At 36.8% G+C, this 17,015-nt stretch overlaps 1 protein-coding gene across 4 annotated transcripts in view; it reads left to right on the forward strand.

Moving 5' to 3' along the window:
* The window catches only part of zdhhc3a (zinc finger DHHC-type palmitoyltransferase 3a), a 42,418-nt gene that overhangs the window by 5,621 nt on the left and 19,782 nt on the right, over positions 1-17,015 (forward strand). For 2 of the 4 annotated variants that reach the window (XM_061882290.1, XM_061882289.1), the window contains exons 3-6: positions 1,538-1,662; positions 2,417-2,513; positions 2,617-2,698; positions 6,904-7,034. In XM_061882290.1, the coding sequence (XP_061738274.1) occupies positions 1,538-1,662; positions 2,417-2,513; positions 2,617-2,698; positions 6,904-7,034 (435 nt within the window). Of the gene's footprint in view, positions 1-1,537; positions 1,663-2,416; positions 2,514-2,616; positions 2,699-6,903; positions 7,035-13,309; positions 13,804-17,015 lie in introns of those variants that run through there. The other 2 variants (XM_061882291.1, XM_061882292.1) reach the window with 2 other exon arrangements.

Genomic DNA, 17,015 nt, shown 5'->3' on the forward strand with positions numbered 1-17,015 from the left:
TTTATAAAGTTCAAATATCAACACCCATATAACAGACACCACTTTCCTATCTATACACCTTTTAAAAAGTTCAAATATCAACGCCCATGGAGGAGACACCACCTTACTACATCTACTCCTTTAAAAATGTTCCAATGTCAACACCCACGTAGGAGACACTACCTTCCTACAAGTACACCTTTATAAAGTTCAAATATCAACACCCATATAACAGACACCACTTTCCTATCTATACACCTTTTAAAAAGTTCAAATATCAACGCCCATGGAGGAGACACCACCTTACTACATCTACTCCTTTAAAAATGTTCCAATGTCAACACCCACGTAGGAGACACTACCTTCCTACAAGTACACCTTTATAAAGTTCAAATATCAACACCCACATAGCAGACACCACCTTACTACATGTACTCCTTTTAAAAAGGTTAAATATCAACACCATGTAAGAGACACAATTTTATTATAAATACATCCATCCATTCTTTTTCTACTGCTTGTCCATCTATATTTATTATATTGTATATTGTTATTATATTGTTAATACAGTGTATATTATTATTATATATTGAACATGTATTACATTTAATTATTTATAACAATAATATGTCTACAATGCTCCTCTTTTGACTCCTGACGTGTGCAGTAATGCGTCATTTCCGTTTTTTGGATGCTAGTGTGCACAGCATACATAAATAAACAAAAGAGTAGATACATGGCAACTGTAGCTGCCTGCTAAGGGATCAAATCAATAAAAGTCCCTACTTGGCGAGAGAGTATCCTTTATTTGTGTACTTTCTAATAAGCACAGAATGTTCAGACCCTTTGTCCCCAATCGCCATAAACTTGCGTCTCAAAAATGTGTGTCATCTACCTACTCATTCATACCTATGGCTGACAGACATGTTTACGTACTGTTTAGTTATCCTCTCTCCTGATGTATTAATTTACTTGCTTAAACACATAACATTGAAATAATGTTAGCTAATAGTTCTCACATGGTTTGATAGAACCAGACCTACACAAACATTTGGACCAGGGTTTCTTAAACATTGTTGGGCCGCGAGTGCCCCCTAGTGGGCCACCAAAAATATGTGTTTCTCCGCTTTGGTATTTATGGGCCGCAACAGTACTGTTTTAATAAACTTTTCTACCACTTATAGTAGTAATGAAAATATCAAACAGAAGAAGTCTGGAGCTATAATCACATAAGTTTTTCAAGCGCAAAAATTATAACTAAAGTGGTGAAGCTTTATTTTCATTTGCACTTTAATTTTATTGACAGTTTAGTTAAAAAAACATTTTCATTATTCATTTAGTTTATTCATTTCAGCACTACATAATTGTATATAAACATTTTTCATCTGTTATTTACAAGATTTTTTCAATCAGCCTGACCAAAGCTTAATATGTGTTGAATAAATAAAAACACACAGTTCCCATATCATTTTATAGTAAGGTTACTAATTAAGTGTTAACATTTTGGGGGGCTGGGACTCTGTAATGGAAAGGTTCAAAGTATTTCTGTTTCTTTCAGGGAGCAGTACCCAAAGGCAATGCAACAATGGAATACATAGAAAGCCTTCAGTTGAAACCCGGACAAGTGGTCTACAAATGTCCCAAGTGCTGCAGCATCAAGCCTGACCGAGCACACCACTGCAGGTGAGCAAGGCATCGTGGGCTGCAGTCATTGCAGCTCGTGTTTGGGTCCACAAACGCATCACCATGCAAAAGTTCATTCATTTCACGAGTTGAATGCAAAAACTGAAAGTGGTGTCCTCACCACATATTAGGTTCAATACTTCAACAATCTAGTCTTGTCTGAAATAGGTATGGGTGATAAACTTATTTAATGTCTCTCCATGGCGCGTGGTAGTGATGTCCCAAAAAAATCTACGCAATAATTGCATTCCCTGATAACTCTTGAAGCAGAACAAAGTAAATTACTGTATTTTTCCGACCATAAAGCGCACTTAAAATCCTTTCATTTTTGCAAAAATGGACAGTGCACCATCTAACCCTTTTATGCTGATGTCCCCCCGGCTCTACTTGTCCATTAAACCTACTTGTCCATCTCTCCTCCTGCTTATCTGAAATAAAATCCTGGTTCACTTCAAATGTCTTTAAACCATGATAAAACCAAAATCCTCCAAATTAATAGGAAATCCTCACTTTTCACAGTGACAGCCGTTCCCTCCCCTCAAATTAAGATAATTGTATTCATCCTTGTGGTCAAATTAAGGTAAACTCCAATCCATTTTTGTTTGATAGCTGAAAAGAATGAGCTTGTGTCAAACATTCCAAATGCTTGAGATGTACTTGTCTTTAAGTCTTTTTTTTGCAAACCTGTTGTTAATCATAAGGACCAGTACTTAATGGTGGAATGGTTCATGTGCTCCCATCGATCTCTGACTAGTGTTTGCAAACGCTGCATACGCAAGATGGACCACCACTGCCCCTGGGTCAACAACTGTGTTGGGGAGAACAATCAAAAGTACTTTGTGCTCTTCACTGTAAGTTTTCTATTTGGCGCTTTCCACTTAGTATATTGAGGAGTAATATTTGCAAAGTGAATTACAGTTGACTTTTCTACCCTCTCTTTTTTTTTCCACTCAGATGTACATTGCACTCATCTCCCTCCATGTTCTCGTCATGGTGGTCCTTCATTTTCTCTACTGCTTTGAAGATGACTGGACAAGTAAGTGTTTTCTAATTATTATTTCACATAAGCAAAAGTAAGCATTTACATTTGCGAATGAATCGTGTATGTTGAACAGCTCTTTTAAGTGAACAATGAGAACCGATTAATAGTTGGAAGGCATTTTTTGCGTACACAACTGGACTAGAAAATTAGTCCAAGGAAACATAGAAGAATTTGGATTGACATAAAACGCATATATATATATATATATACTGAATATATACATACATATATATTATAAATATATATACCGTATTTCCTTGAATTGCCGCAGGGCATATAGTATGCGCCTGCCTTGAATTACTGCTGGGTCAAACTCGCTTCCCAAAATAATTAGCGCATGCTTAGTATAACTGCCTGGTCAAACTCGTGACGTCACGAGTGACACTTCCCCTGTCATCATTTTCAAAATGGAGGAGGCTGATTTCAATACCGGTAATTTGAAATCGCATGAAGGGAAGAAGATTAAGAGCTATTCAATAGGATTTAAGGTCCAAGCTTACATCACACTCAAATTTTTACTGCATACCTCTGGTAATTGCTGGAGTGAGAAGAGGTTTTAAAATAATTAGCGCATGCTTACTTTTACCGCATGCCTTTGGTAAGCGCAGCAGTGAGAAGAAGTTTTAATTGATTAGCGCCCAAGCGGGAATACAAGGAAATACGGTATATATATATGTATATATGTATATATGTATATATATGTATATATATGTATGTATGTATGTATATATATATGTATGTATATATAAATATATATATATATATATATATATATATATATATATATATATATATATATATATATATATATATATATATATATATATATATATATATATGTATGTATGTATGTATGTATGTGTATATGTATATATATATATATATATATACTATATATGTATATATATATATATGTGTATATATATATATGTGTATATATATATATATATATATATATATATATATATATATATATATATATATATATATATATATATATATATATACACACCGTATATATCAATATATTAGGGGTGTCCAAAAATTGATTTTCAGATTAATCACGATTCTTATTTGTAACTATTCTTAATCGATTCACAACCATCAAAAATCTTAAAAATAAAAAATTTTTTCTTGTCATTTGTCCTGTCCAGCAACTCAGACAAATCATATTGTTGATGTAGATGCTCATATCCGCTGTACACTTTTTCTTTAGAAAAGAGGAGTGTTAGATACTTATCTTGTTACCTTATTTGTATTTGAGTTTATTAAATGTTTGGGTAGAATTTTTTTAAACAAAAACTGTTTTAAATCAAATATCAATTCCGAATTGAATCGTTACCTCCAAAAATCAAGTAGAATTGTGTGGTGTCTAAGGTGTTCCCTTAAAAGAGGGCTCATATTTTAGGGCACCAAACATTCTTTTCTTTTGAGGCAGGTGCTCCAAAGCATGCATGTTTACACACATATATATATATATATACATATACAGGTATGTATTTGTATATATATATATATGTGTGTGTGTGTGTGTGTGTGTGTGTCTGTGTGTGTGTGTGTGTGTGTGTGTGTGTGTGTGCATATATATATATATATATGTATGTACTGTATGTATGTATGTATGTAAGTAACGGAACATGTGTTTGTTGCGTACACAACTTTCTGTTCTCCACACAGTACAATGAGTGAGGGACAGGAAGTGGGTCTCAGGTCAGTTTGGTAAACAAACACAGTCATGGCTAGTAATAGTGTTAAGGAGAAGCCAGAACTTTTTGTCTTTACATACTTAATGTTTTTGTACGGTGGATCTATATTTGTATTTTTAATTCAGAATTGTATTCATTTGGAATTTATTGGAATGTTGTCTCATGAATGTTGTCTCATGAAAATATATAAATGTTTGTGGAACCGTGAGGGTTGTACTTATTACTGTATATCTTAGAATTGACTTGACCACTTCCTCCTTTCCTTAAAGACTATCATCTCCCGCTCAGCAATCAAGTGTTCTTTTGACAATCATGTTTCACAAATCAATATTGATAAAATATCCAAGTGCTAACACTACAAACATACACCAAGCAGCATTTTAGACTCTCTTACCTCCGTTTGTTTTCTTCTCAACGGCTGCCTGGTCCAACAAGGAATTAATGAAAGCTACAGGTGGTCAACTTGATCAAATAAGAAATTAATAAAATCCATATTTTACTTAACAAGGACTCTATTATTCCCACTAAATAAAAAAACCTTACTCCAGTGTAATCATCTATAACGATGATTTGGGTTATCAATATTCTTGACTGATTGTTCCTAAACCCCAACTGTACTCTACTCTCACGTAATTGTCATGAAAAAGATGATGTTCAAATCTTTGGCCGCTTCCTGGACCTGAACTTCTCCCACTTTTCTACTCCCTGATGTGTGAAATACCAAACCCCAAAATACCAACTCTTTCACCTGTCAGCAAGATCCTCTTTTCACAACCGTGTTTAAATCTCTGCTTTCTCTCATTTCTGCCATTTATTCAACCTTCACGTGCCGCTGGAATTATTCATCTCTTTTGAAGACTGGAGCTGTTACGTCAAGGCTGGGGGAAAAAAAACAGATTCAGATCCAAACAACTTGAAAACACCTGCTTATCAACTACACACTATCCAAACCCTCTATAAGTCTTTCCAAACCAGTTTCCTTACATCTAACCCCTCTACACGCCTTTTCAGACCCGACCAGTTTACTCACCGTCCAACCCCTCTAAAAGCATTTCTTGACCGGTTTCCTCACCATTTAACCTCTCTAAAAACCTTTCTTGACTGGTTTCCTCACCATCTAACCCCTCTATAAGCCTTTCCAGACCAGTTATTCACCATCTAACCCCTCTAAAAGCCATTCCAGAACAGTTTTCTCCCCATCTAACCCCTCCAAAAGCCTTTCCAGACCAGTTTCCGTACTATCAATCCCGCATTAAACCTTTCCACACCAGATTACTCAACATCTCACCCCTCTAAAAGACTTTGCAGACCGGTTTTCCCACCATCAAACACCTCTAAAAGCCTTTCCTGGCCGTTTTCCTCACTATCTTACCCCTCTATGAGCCTTTCCAGACCAGTTTACTCACCATCTAACCCCTTTAAGCCTTTTCCAGACCAGTTTCCCCACCATCTAACCCCCTTTTCCCTTGTGGATCATTAAAGTTTGTCTAAGTCTAAGTTTAAAAGCCTTTCCAGACCGGTTTCCTCACCCTCTAACCCCTCAAAGCCTTTCCAGACCGGTTTACTCACCATCTAACCACTTATAAAAGCCCTTTCTAACCAGTTTCCTCACCATCTAACCCCTCTATGAGCCTTCCCAGACCGATTTCCTCACCATCCAAAACCTTTTTAAGCCTTTGCAGATGAGTTTCCTTACCATCCAACCCCTCTACAAACCTTTACAGGCCGGTTTCCTCACCATCTAACCCCTCTAAAAACCTTTCCATACTGGTTTGCTCATCATCTATCACCTTGATATGCTTTTCCAGACTGGTTTCCCCACCATCTAAACCCTCTAAAAGCCTTTCCTGACCGGTTTCCTCACCATCTAACACCTCTATAAGTCTTTCCATACCGGTTTCTTCACCATCTGAACCCTCTAAAAGCCTTTCCAGACCGGTTTCATCACCGTTTTCCATGTTAAAAAACACACACACCTATTTATTAACAACGGTCTGGAATAGACTCATGCTGTCTGTAAGCTGAAATGGAGTGCAATTGTTTTTTTGGTAACACTTATAGGCTACAGTAATCTATGAAGTTTAAGCTCATATTGCAGACACTACCTTGTAGACTTTATATGTGAAAGTAACATGCATCTATAATTATTTGATATTTGCTTGTATTGAAAAATGTGCCGTTTTATTGTTTAATGATTATCACATATATAGACTGTTGTGTAGCTGCTTACATTTACATTGAGTCAGAAGGGGGGGGGGGTGATGTGTTGTTCCAATGCAAACAAAAGAAATAAACATAAATACCAAAGCATTTGTAATTTCAACAATTTTCTGGGAGAAGTGCTGCATTAACTGACAGAAATTCAGGGGTGCCAATATTGGCCGTGTGTGTGTGTGTGTGTGTGTGTGTGTCCTTTTTAGTGTATAGTATGGTGTTTTATAGTGTAGCAACATCTCATAGGATCCTCTTCCTTCATATCTCCCCCTCCCCCAGAGTGCAGTTCCTTCTCTCCACCAGCAACTGTCATCCTCCTCATCCTCCTATGTTTTGAGGGCCTCCTCTTCCTTATCTTCACCTCTGTGATGTTCGGCACCCAAGTCCACTCCATCTGTACCGATGAAACTGTAAGTAGTTCATTAGTAGTCCTCCTGCTTTTACCTTTTCCCTTGTCACACCTTATCTCTGCTCTGTTTTACTGAATGTATTATCTCTCTTCTGTTGAAATGCAGCTGGTGTACTTACTTTTCAAATCCATTTTATTGTGCTCAAAGTGTCTTAAGCGTTTGAACGCGATACCAACAGCTGTGATTTTCCTGACTTAAATATGGATGTGTGTGTTTTGACTGTGCACATACTTGTACTTACTGTTGACAATTGCGGTTAGTAATTTGCCAGGTACTTAGGTCAGCAGTTAGGATTAAGACTTGATTGTTTTGGTTTCACGCCTAGCTTTTTGTGAGCTCCAGTAAATTGCGTTGAGCTCATCAAACGCTGTCATTAGTTTTGTTCTTGTCAATGGTTAGCTGCAGCTCAGTAAAACTTGGACAAAGTGGGTCTGTCTGGTAACAGGGATGCACAGTCTGGATCCAACCTAGACTCCATCATGATAACTTTTATCTCCAAGATAAGACACGAAGACAATCTGAACTGTCCACTTGCAATGAGTTCAATTGCCAGAGAACACCATGACTTTGGTGAATGACTATATTTCAGAGGCATTTCTTTTTTAACCTGCATGTGAAAGGTCTTCCTGATCTTAAAGTACTAGTAGAGTGGAAAAACAAGTTGCCTCTATAATGAAGCTATTATATAAATCTGATGTAATACACCAAAAGACTTAAAAAGGTTGGGAGTAAATAGATATGTTCAAAATAGTATCAATCTCACAGAGATTCCTGAGCCATTTTAAGAGATAATAAGGAAGCCAGTCACGTGATCGGGTGACGTAGATGAGAAACCCCAGATCCCTCCCTCATCAACAACAATGCTAATGAAGCAAACTTTGTGAGAGCCAACAACAATTACTTTGGGGAAAAATATCATCCAGTACCTTATATTTTTGAGGCCAAACACAAAGAGGATGAGCAATAAGTTTTAGAAAGCAAGCGCTAAACGGATTTAGCTTTATTGTGACACTATAGCATTAGCAGCATTGCTAGGTGCTAAACATACAAACTAACCATGAATAAACCATAATAAAACAAACACTTACTGTAATATTTCCACTCTCGCTAGGATGTCTACCAACAGGACGCTCACATAATTACGTTTAGATGAAAATTCAATTACATTCTTCACGGAGAGTTCAAACAAAGTTGCAAGAATTAGCGTCATTTTGGCCATTTCGGGGGATGGGAAAATGGACCAACCTGTCGGTCCATGGCCACATTTGTATACTACCATGCGTGAATTATAATCTAGAATGTACTTTTAGCAAGTTTGAGACCAAGCAGGAGCAGCCGCCGGCTTTTAGCGTGTCAACAATAGCAGCGTAAGCTAGCATTAGCTCACTGCTCTCAATGCACCGCTAAAATAGGCAGTCTGCGTTGGAGCTTATAATAACAATATCGCTCATATTTGGTTAATTTTCAGGTCACGAAATGTAAATGGAGTATTGTTGGCGCTTTCTGGATGTTTTTAGAGAGTATAATGAGCGCAACAGAGGACCCTCCATCTGTTGACTGAATTGTTAGATATTCAGTTACCATTTAGAATGTATAAAAAAGCCAAACCTATGTGTTCTTGTCTTTCATAAGGATTGTGAATGCTAAACAGCACATCTCTTTACAATGTTTGCGCATTTCCAGTATGACTGATCTAATAATATGGTCAGAGTGCTGAAGTGTTACCACAGTGACGTACAATCTACGGAAATTGCTGAAGATGGCCGACTGATTTTGTGGCATTTTGTGATGTTTAGATGGTATTTTCACATACTTTGCGGATCGTAAACCTAATTGAATATGGTTTAATGGATACAATGAAACGCAATTAAGCATATAAAGTTTTTTTTCTTTCCACTCTACTGCTACTTTAACTGATGTCACATGGCAACACCACTAGGACTATACTTTGATAAGGCCTTTTCCCAACAGGAACAAAGTATGTGGTTTGTGTTTACACCAAATTTCACACTTCAGGTGGTATGTACAAATCAGGCTTATGATGTATGGAGTGTTACAGTATATTTCTACATTGATACCATGTAAATAAACAGACAATATTAGCTCATATTTATTTTACCAAAGTGTAAATAAATGAAGTACAAAGCAATAATATACAAAACAATATGATTTAAAAACTAAGTGTACTACATTGTGCATAAAAAGTCAGGATTTTGTCCCCAATGTCCCAACAGTCAGAGTCGTCCTCTCAGTAAATGATGAATTCATGAGGGTCAGGTGATCCCTTTTAGTCCATTTCTGCTGTAAACAACAATATATTATTAACAAATGTCAGTGTTTATCTGTAAGTTACAATATATAAATAATACATGTCAGTGTTTATCTGTAAAAACAATATATAAATGATAAATGTCAGTGTTTATCTGTAAATAACAATATATAAACAATAAATGTCAGTGTTTATCTGTAAATAACGATATACAAAAAAATAAATGCCAGCGTTTTTCTCACAGCGACAATAGACGCATCAAATGTAGTGTTAGCTTGTTAGCATTAGCATTCTTTTTACTGGGGTTGAGGCTATTAACTACACAAATGGCATGTCAATGACTAATTTTACATGTAGTAAAGTAGATAGTGAATATTTGATGTTATTTACCATCCTTTCACTCGTTCTTCATTTCACATTTCTCTTCAAACTACAAGGTTGTCGAGTCCCAGTAAACTGCTCACCTTGCCGCTTCCAAGTCCAGCTGAATGCTTCATATACTCCTGTAAATATTCTTAAAAGAGTCCATTCACTTCTCCTAGCTTTGTGTATTGACATGAAGTTTGTAAATAATAATAATAAACATGAAACTGCACACTATTTTAACCCAACATGTTGTCCTTGCATACTGTAATGGCGGCTGAAATTTAGAATACAAAGTTTAAGGATTGCCCCCAACTGTGTTCAACCAATCAGCAGTCGACAGATTAGCCTGCCCCCTGTAAAGTTCCTGGAACTATTTGGAAGTCCCAGTGTGCTGGCAGGAACTACGAATAGTTCCTGAAAAACTAAATCTACCCGAGTAATTTTTGGTGGTAACACAGGGGGAATTTTATTTACCCAAGTAAATGGTAAAGTTCTTGTAAAAGTTCCTGCGGTGAGAAAGGACCTGGTGTCTTAGTTGGAGGAAGTTAGTGTTTGTAAGTGAGCAAGCTTCAGCAGGACATCAAACACATCCATAGTTTTCATGATAGTTTTATTGTAACAGAACATAAAAACAACATGAGATTAAAATTATATGTTCATTTGTATTTAATTTAGGGAAGTATTTATTTGATCCCTTAAAAAAACATGACTTTGTACTCTGTGGAGAAACGCTTGTTGGTAGGCACAGATGACAGACATCCCACATAGGACGGTTTACTAAGTACGAATTGTTTTAGTTATATTGTAAAACATCCAAACGTTCCTTTGCGTGATGAATGAAGAGTCCTTTCAAGAACAAACGCTATGAATGGCTAGAACACTGAACTGCACGCCGCATTACTGCAAAAGCACTACCGATAAATGGAAGGACACTGCAGGACCTGCAATGAGCAAATGTGTCCAAAAGATGGCGCCATACTACAAACAATAATATACCCTCTAAGTGTTTTTGCTGTTTTTTTGTTGTTGTTTTTTTTAATATAAAATTATTGGTATTATTGTCATTGGCAAAGAAAAATCCCCTAAATTAGCCGGTCCATTATATAAGCTGCAGGGCTCACAGTTTAGGAAATAAGTAGCGGCTTATAGTCCGGAATTTACGGTAGACAAAATGTTTCTAAACTTTCTTTTTTTATATGTGAAGCAGCCCATTCAATCCTCCATTAAAATGTACTTTGTTTGATCACGTTCTGTTTGTCTTCAAGTTCACTTTAAAAAACTATTTGATCTTGAATATACAATGTTCAATATTGGCACTCATCATTCATTTCATTTCCTTTCATTCAAAGCAGTAAAACAAAGTTTTTGCATTTGATAAAATGCCACCAACACCGGCTAACCGTATTACAAATGTTATGTTTGTTTTAAAAACAAATGCTGGCTTAGTGTGTAGAAAAATTTGTGCGTAGCACGATAGCCCTAACTCCTCCCAGTGTGGCAAGTTACTTGTGTTGATAGTTTCTCTATGATATATGAGGAGATGCGGCCAAGTTCTCTTTTGAGCTGCAGCTATTCCTTATGCATATCATGTGTTTCTGATCTACTACTGCTATTCTCTTCTTTAAATCTAACAGTTTTATTTGGCATGTATTCTTTTTACTTGCCAAACAACAGTTTACCTTGCCACTAAGTGCTTAATCCATTTCTTCTTCAAGCCTGTGTAAACTACCCTAATTGTGATATTACCTCCGACAATAACGTCAAAATTTACGCCTAACTTCCGTTTAAACGTCTCTGTGTGGGAGAACCTCCATGTGTGTACCTCGGCCTCCTCTCACAGTGCAAAATACTCATGTTAGGTTCTTTGAAGACTGTAAATTGTCCATAGATATAAATGAGTGTGTGAATGATTGTCTATAAGTGCCCCGCGATTGCCCCTGCTCATTTTGGTTAGCCTGTCAATGAGCTAGTCCATTGTACGTTAGTGGCCTTATAGCCATCCTGCATAACTATTTATGATTATTATAAATACATAATTTTTATTCATCCATCCATTTTTCCACCGCTTGTCCCGTTATTCATGTGTATAATAAATGTACTTTCCTTAGTGTGGTTAGTTTTCCAGTGACTTCATTGTCAAGAATATCACCAAAAGATCTCAAGTTATTTTTTCCATCTCTAATTCAAAGGACTGTTAACATGTATGCAAAGTGAATTGCAACATTGAGATGGGCAGAATATAGTGTAGCCAGTGTTATGGCAATGATTGAAAAATAGGGCTTCAGCGATTTGTAATAATAATAATGGATTAGATTTATATCGCGCTTTTCTATTGTTATATACTCAAAGCGCTCACAGAGAAGTGGGAACCCATCATTCATTCACACCTGGTGGTGGCAAGCTACATCAGTAGCCACAGCTGCCCTGGGGTAGACTGACGGAAGCGTGGCTGCCAGTTTGCGCCTACGGCCCCTCCGACCACCACCAATCATTCATTCATCATTCATTCACCGGTGTGAGCGGCGCCGGGGGCAAAGGGTGAAGTGTCCTGCCCAAGGACACAACGGCAGCGACTTTGATGTCCATAGGTGGGAAGCGAACCTGCAACCCTCAGGTTTCTGGCACGGCCGCTCTACCCACTACGCCATACCGTCGACGTTATTTACCTTGCCTCGAGAAAAGATGGCGAAGCACAAGGGAAAAATGTGCCACACAATCGATCAGCCGTTAATCATTATTGGGCAAGTTCTGTGGGATCATCATTCAGTGCTTAACACAAAAACGGATCACTTCATCTTAATCATGACGGCATAAATAACGTGATGTCATATTGGCTGCGCCCCCACCGCTACCTGTATTTTGTCAATCTGGGGACAACCCAAACTAATTGTTTGATAACAAATAAGTGAGTTGTTCTCATATGGACGGTGTGCTTGAGTAGTATCCCTTGATCATGTCTTTTATAACATTCCACGCCACTAAATAAGTCCTAAAACTTTAATATGTTCATCACTTGATCATGTCTTTTCTAACATTCCACACCACTAAATAAGTAATAAAACTTTAATATGTTAAAATCAATGTCACTGATAACCAGTGTTTAAATAGTGTTTTGTTTTTTTCGGTTACAAATCTCTTTACCGTCTTGGTGTCTTTGTAACCAAAGTGTGTCCCGTGGGCCATTTTATGGACCTCAGCTCATTTTTGGTTGGGAGTGACTTACGCTACGGACAGAATAAAAAAGGCTTGCATTGGAACACTACGGAAACCCAAGCCCCCACCCCCGAAATGGCAAACCAAAACGGCCGACAACCATTTTCTTACATAATCCTTCTGTTGGCCAGAATACATATGCTTGCATCATGTGCTAAGTTTTATGTCATCTTAAATTGATCTAGTGTTGCCAGAATACGAGTAAAGAGTAGTGCCATGGTCACCTGTAACACCAAGTATGAGCTTAGCACATATTGCGTTTGTGTTAGCGTGTTTACTGAAGAGTTACAATGTCACAATCGTGATAACCTCTTTAACATGCAGCACCGGAGTAGAAAAATTCTTTGTGATTATCCACAGTTTAAAAGAAACTCGTGTAATCATTCTAAAAGATTTGGACTGAAGTTTGGTTATTTCTTGTTTTCAGGGCATAGAGCAGTTGAAAAAGGAAGAGAGAAGATGGGCTAAAAAAACTAAATGGATGAACTTAAGGGCAGTTTTTGGACACCCCTTCTCCTTACTGTGGTTTAGCCCCTTGTCCACCCCCGACCACGGCAAGGCCGAGACTTACCAGTATGTGGTGTGAACATGTCTGCATGGCGTCTAAAGTATCGGCACGTGTGACACTTGCTACTTTTACATGCATAAATACACAGCTTCTGCATGCATTGGACTAGTAAACACCTTCATTAAAAGATGTTTGACTTGCTGCTATCAACACATTAACATTGATCTTGCATGTTTCCCAGCATGTACCAGTCACCATGAAGACTAATAGTATAACATTAGTCACAAAAAGCATATTTACGCCAATGCGGACACTAATTGAGCTCCACAAACATCCCAATAAGTCATTATTTTTGAAAGTACACAGTTTAACACCAAAACTTCATTCTTGTATTAAAATGCTGTGGAAAATAATATGTGTATATTTGGTTAGTCAGTAACAATATTAACAGTGTCAGGTAACCTCAGATCCTTTTGTATTTCATTCCATGATAACAGAGCAGGAAATCTGAAAGCTTTTTTCCCCCCAGGATTTGTGTTGGCTCTAAGAAAAAAACATGTTAAAGTATGTCCTGCGATCCTAAACTGTAGCGACTGGAATCTACCCATATAAGTACACCAATCAGGGGGAACCAGACCAAGAAGTGATTTCTATATAAAAAAAACATCCATCGAGAAAATATGCGAACTGACAAAGATGGACAGTTGACCACAACTAGTAATAAAACATAAGGCGCAGTGAAATACAGTGTCCAGATTTTTCAAAACTGGGTCGGGTGCATTCATAAAAAGCAAGTCTCCACAATCTAGCAAAGGCATAAAAGAGGTCAGAATCAAGTGTTTCCTAACTTGTAGGGAAAAACAGGACTTGTTTCGAAAGAAAATCCCAATTTCATTTTTTACTTCAGCCAAGTTTTTTTGATGTGAGATTTGAAAGACAAGTTCATCAATAACAATAAAGTAGTCATGTCGTTTTTATCACACTACATAACACACTGAAAGTATGTTATACATGTATCATTTAAACACAACAATTAAACATGTTATACATTTATTATTGAAACACAAATTAAACTAAGTTATACATTTATCATTTAAACACAACACTTAAAATATGTTATACATTTATCATTTAAACGCAACACTTAAAATACTGTATGTTACACATTTATCATTTAAACACAACACTCAAAATGTTATACATTTACAATTTCAACACAAATTAAAATAATTTATACATTTACCATTTAAACTCAACACCTAAAATATGTTGTACATGTATCATTAAAACACAACACTTAAAATATGTTGTACATTTATAATTTTACCACAACACTTAAAATATGTTATACATTTATCATTTCAACACGAATTATAATATCTTGTACATTAATCATTCAAACACAACCCTGAAAATATGTTCTATATGTATCATTTAAACACAGCACTAAATATATGTTAAACATTTATCATTTGAACACAACACTTAAAATATGTGATACATTTTTACAAAACCAGTGTAGTTGGCAATCGTAAATAAAAACAGAATACAATGATTTGCAAATCTTTTTCAACTTAAATTCAATTGAACAGACTGCAAAAAAAAGATATTTAATATTCAAACTGAGAAACTTTTTTTTTTTTGCAAATAATCATTAATGAATTTAATGGCAGCAACACATTACAAAAAAGTTGGCACAAAGGCATTCTTACCACTGTGTTACATCACCTTTCCTTTTAAAAACACTCAGTGAACGTTTGGGAATTGAGGAGACCAATTTTTGAAGCTTTTCAGGTGGAATTATTTCCCATTCTTGCTTGATGTACAGCTTAAGTTAAATTTAACAGTCCGAGGTCTCCGTTTAGGTATTTCACGCTTCATAATGGCGCCACACATTTTCAATGGGAGACAGGTCTGGACGACGGGCAGGCCTGTCTAGTACCCGCACTCTTTTACTATGAAGCCACGCTGTTGGAACACGTGCAGAATGTGGCCTGGCATTGTATTGCTGAAATAAGCAGAGGCGTCACTGAAAAAGACGTTGCTTGGATGGCAACATGTTGCTCCAAAGCCTGTATGTACCTTTCAGCATTAATGTTGCCTCCACAGATGTGTGGGTTACCCATACCTTGGGCATTCATACACCCCCACACCATCCCAGATGCGTTTTTTTTAACTTTGCGCCTATAACAGTTCGGATAGTTCTTTTCCTCTTTGTTCCGGAGGACAAGATATCCACAGATTCCAAAAACAGTTTGAAATGTGGACTCGTCAGACCACAGAACCCTGTTCCACTTTGCATCAGTCCATCTTAGATGAGCTGGGGCCCAGCGAAGCCAGCGGCGTTTCTGGGTATTGTTGAAAGATGGGCTTTTGCTTTGCATAATAGAGTTAATCTTGTATTTAGAGATGTAGCGACGGACTGTAGTCACTGACATTGGTTTTTCTGAAGTGTTCCTGAGCCAATGTGGTGATATCCTTTACACTGATGTCGGTTTTTGATGCAATACCTGCCAGAGGGATCGAAGGTCATGGTCATTCAGTGTTGGTTTTCAGCCTTGCCACTTACGTGCAGTAATTTCTCCAAATTTTCTGAACCTTTTGATGATATTACGGACCGTTGAGGATGAAATCCCTAAATTCCTTGCAATAGCTCGTTGAGAAATGTTGTTCTTTAACTGTTAAACAATTTGCTCACGCATTTGTTCACAAAGTGGTGACCCTCGCCCCATTCTTGTTTGTGAATGACTGAGCATTTCATAGAAGCTGCTTTTATAGCCAATCATGGCACCCACCAGTTCACAGTTTCCTCACCTTTGGGATGTTCCAAATAAGTGATTGATGAGCATTCATCAAGTTTGTCAGTCTTTGTTGCCACTTGTGCCAGCTTTTTTGAAAGATGTTGCAAGCATCAAATTCCAAATGAGCTAAAAAACAACAAGGTGTACCAGTTCAAACTTTTAAGTATGTTGTTTTAACAGTGTATTCAATTGAATATAGGTTGAAAAAGATTTGCAAATCATTGTATTGTGTTTTTATTTATGATCTATAAAACATGCCAACTTTACTGGTTTTGGATTTTGTAATTTGACACATTTAAAATATGTTATACATGTATCCTTTAAACATAACACTTAAAATATGCTGTACATGTATAATTTCAACACAAATTAAAATGTTATACATTTATCATTTAAACACAAATTAAAATAAGTTATACATTTATCATTGAAACAAAACACTTAAAGTATGTTGTCAATCATAGTTTATTTATATAGCTCTTATTCACAAGTGTCTCAAAGGGCTGCACAAGCCACAACGACATCCTGAAATTCATAAAGTCCTTGGTTGAGCTACTGGGAGGAGTCCCTTGTTGGGTCAGGGATGTAACTGTCCTGAACAAATATTTAGGATCGTTTTTTTTTTTTGAGGCGGCTGCGATTGGAGTAGCATTTAGCTTTAGCTAAGGTAAGCATGAGTTTATAAGTTATTAAAATATCACTCCATGCTTGATAAAAAACCTCAAGTTTGTCGCACGCCATTTGCGTTCCACCTTTCAACCATGACAGTTTAAGAGCTCTAGTTTTATCTGTAAGCTAGGGGGTACGCCTTGATACACCTTTTA

The sequence above is a fragment of the Nerophis ophidion genome, linkage group LG21 (assembly GCF_033978795.1).
Source record: "Nerophis ophidion isolate RoL-2023_Sa linkage group LG21, RoL_Noph_v1.0, whole genome shotgun sequence".
Taxonomy (NCBI): Eukaryota; Metazoa; Chordata; class Actinopteri; order Syngnathiformes; family Syngnathidae; genus Nerophis; species Nerophis ophidion.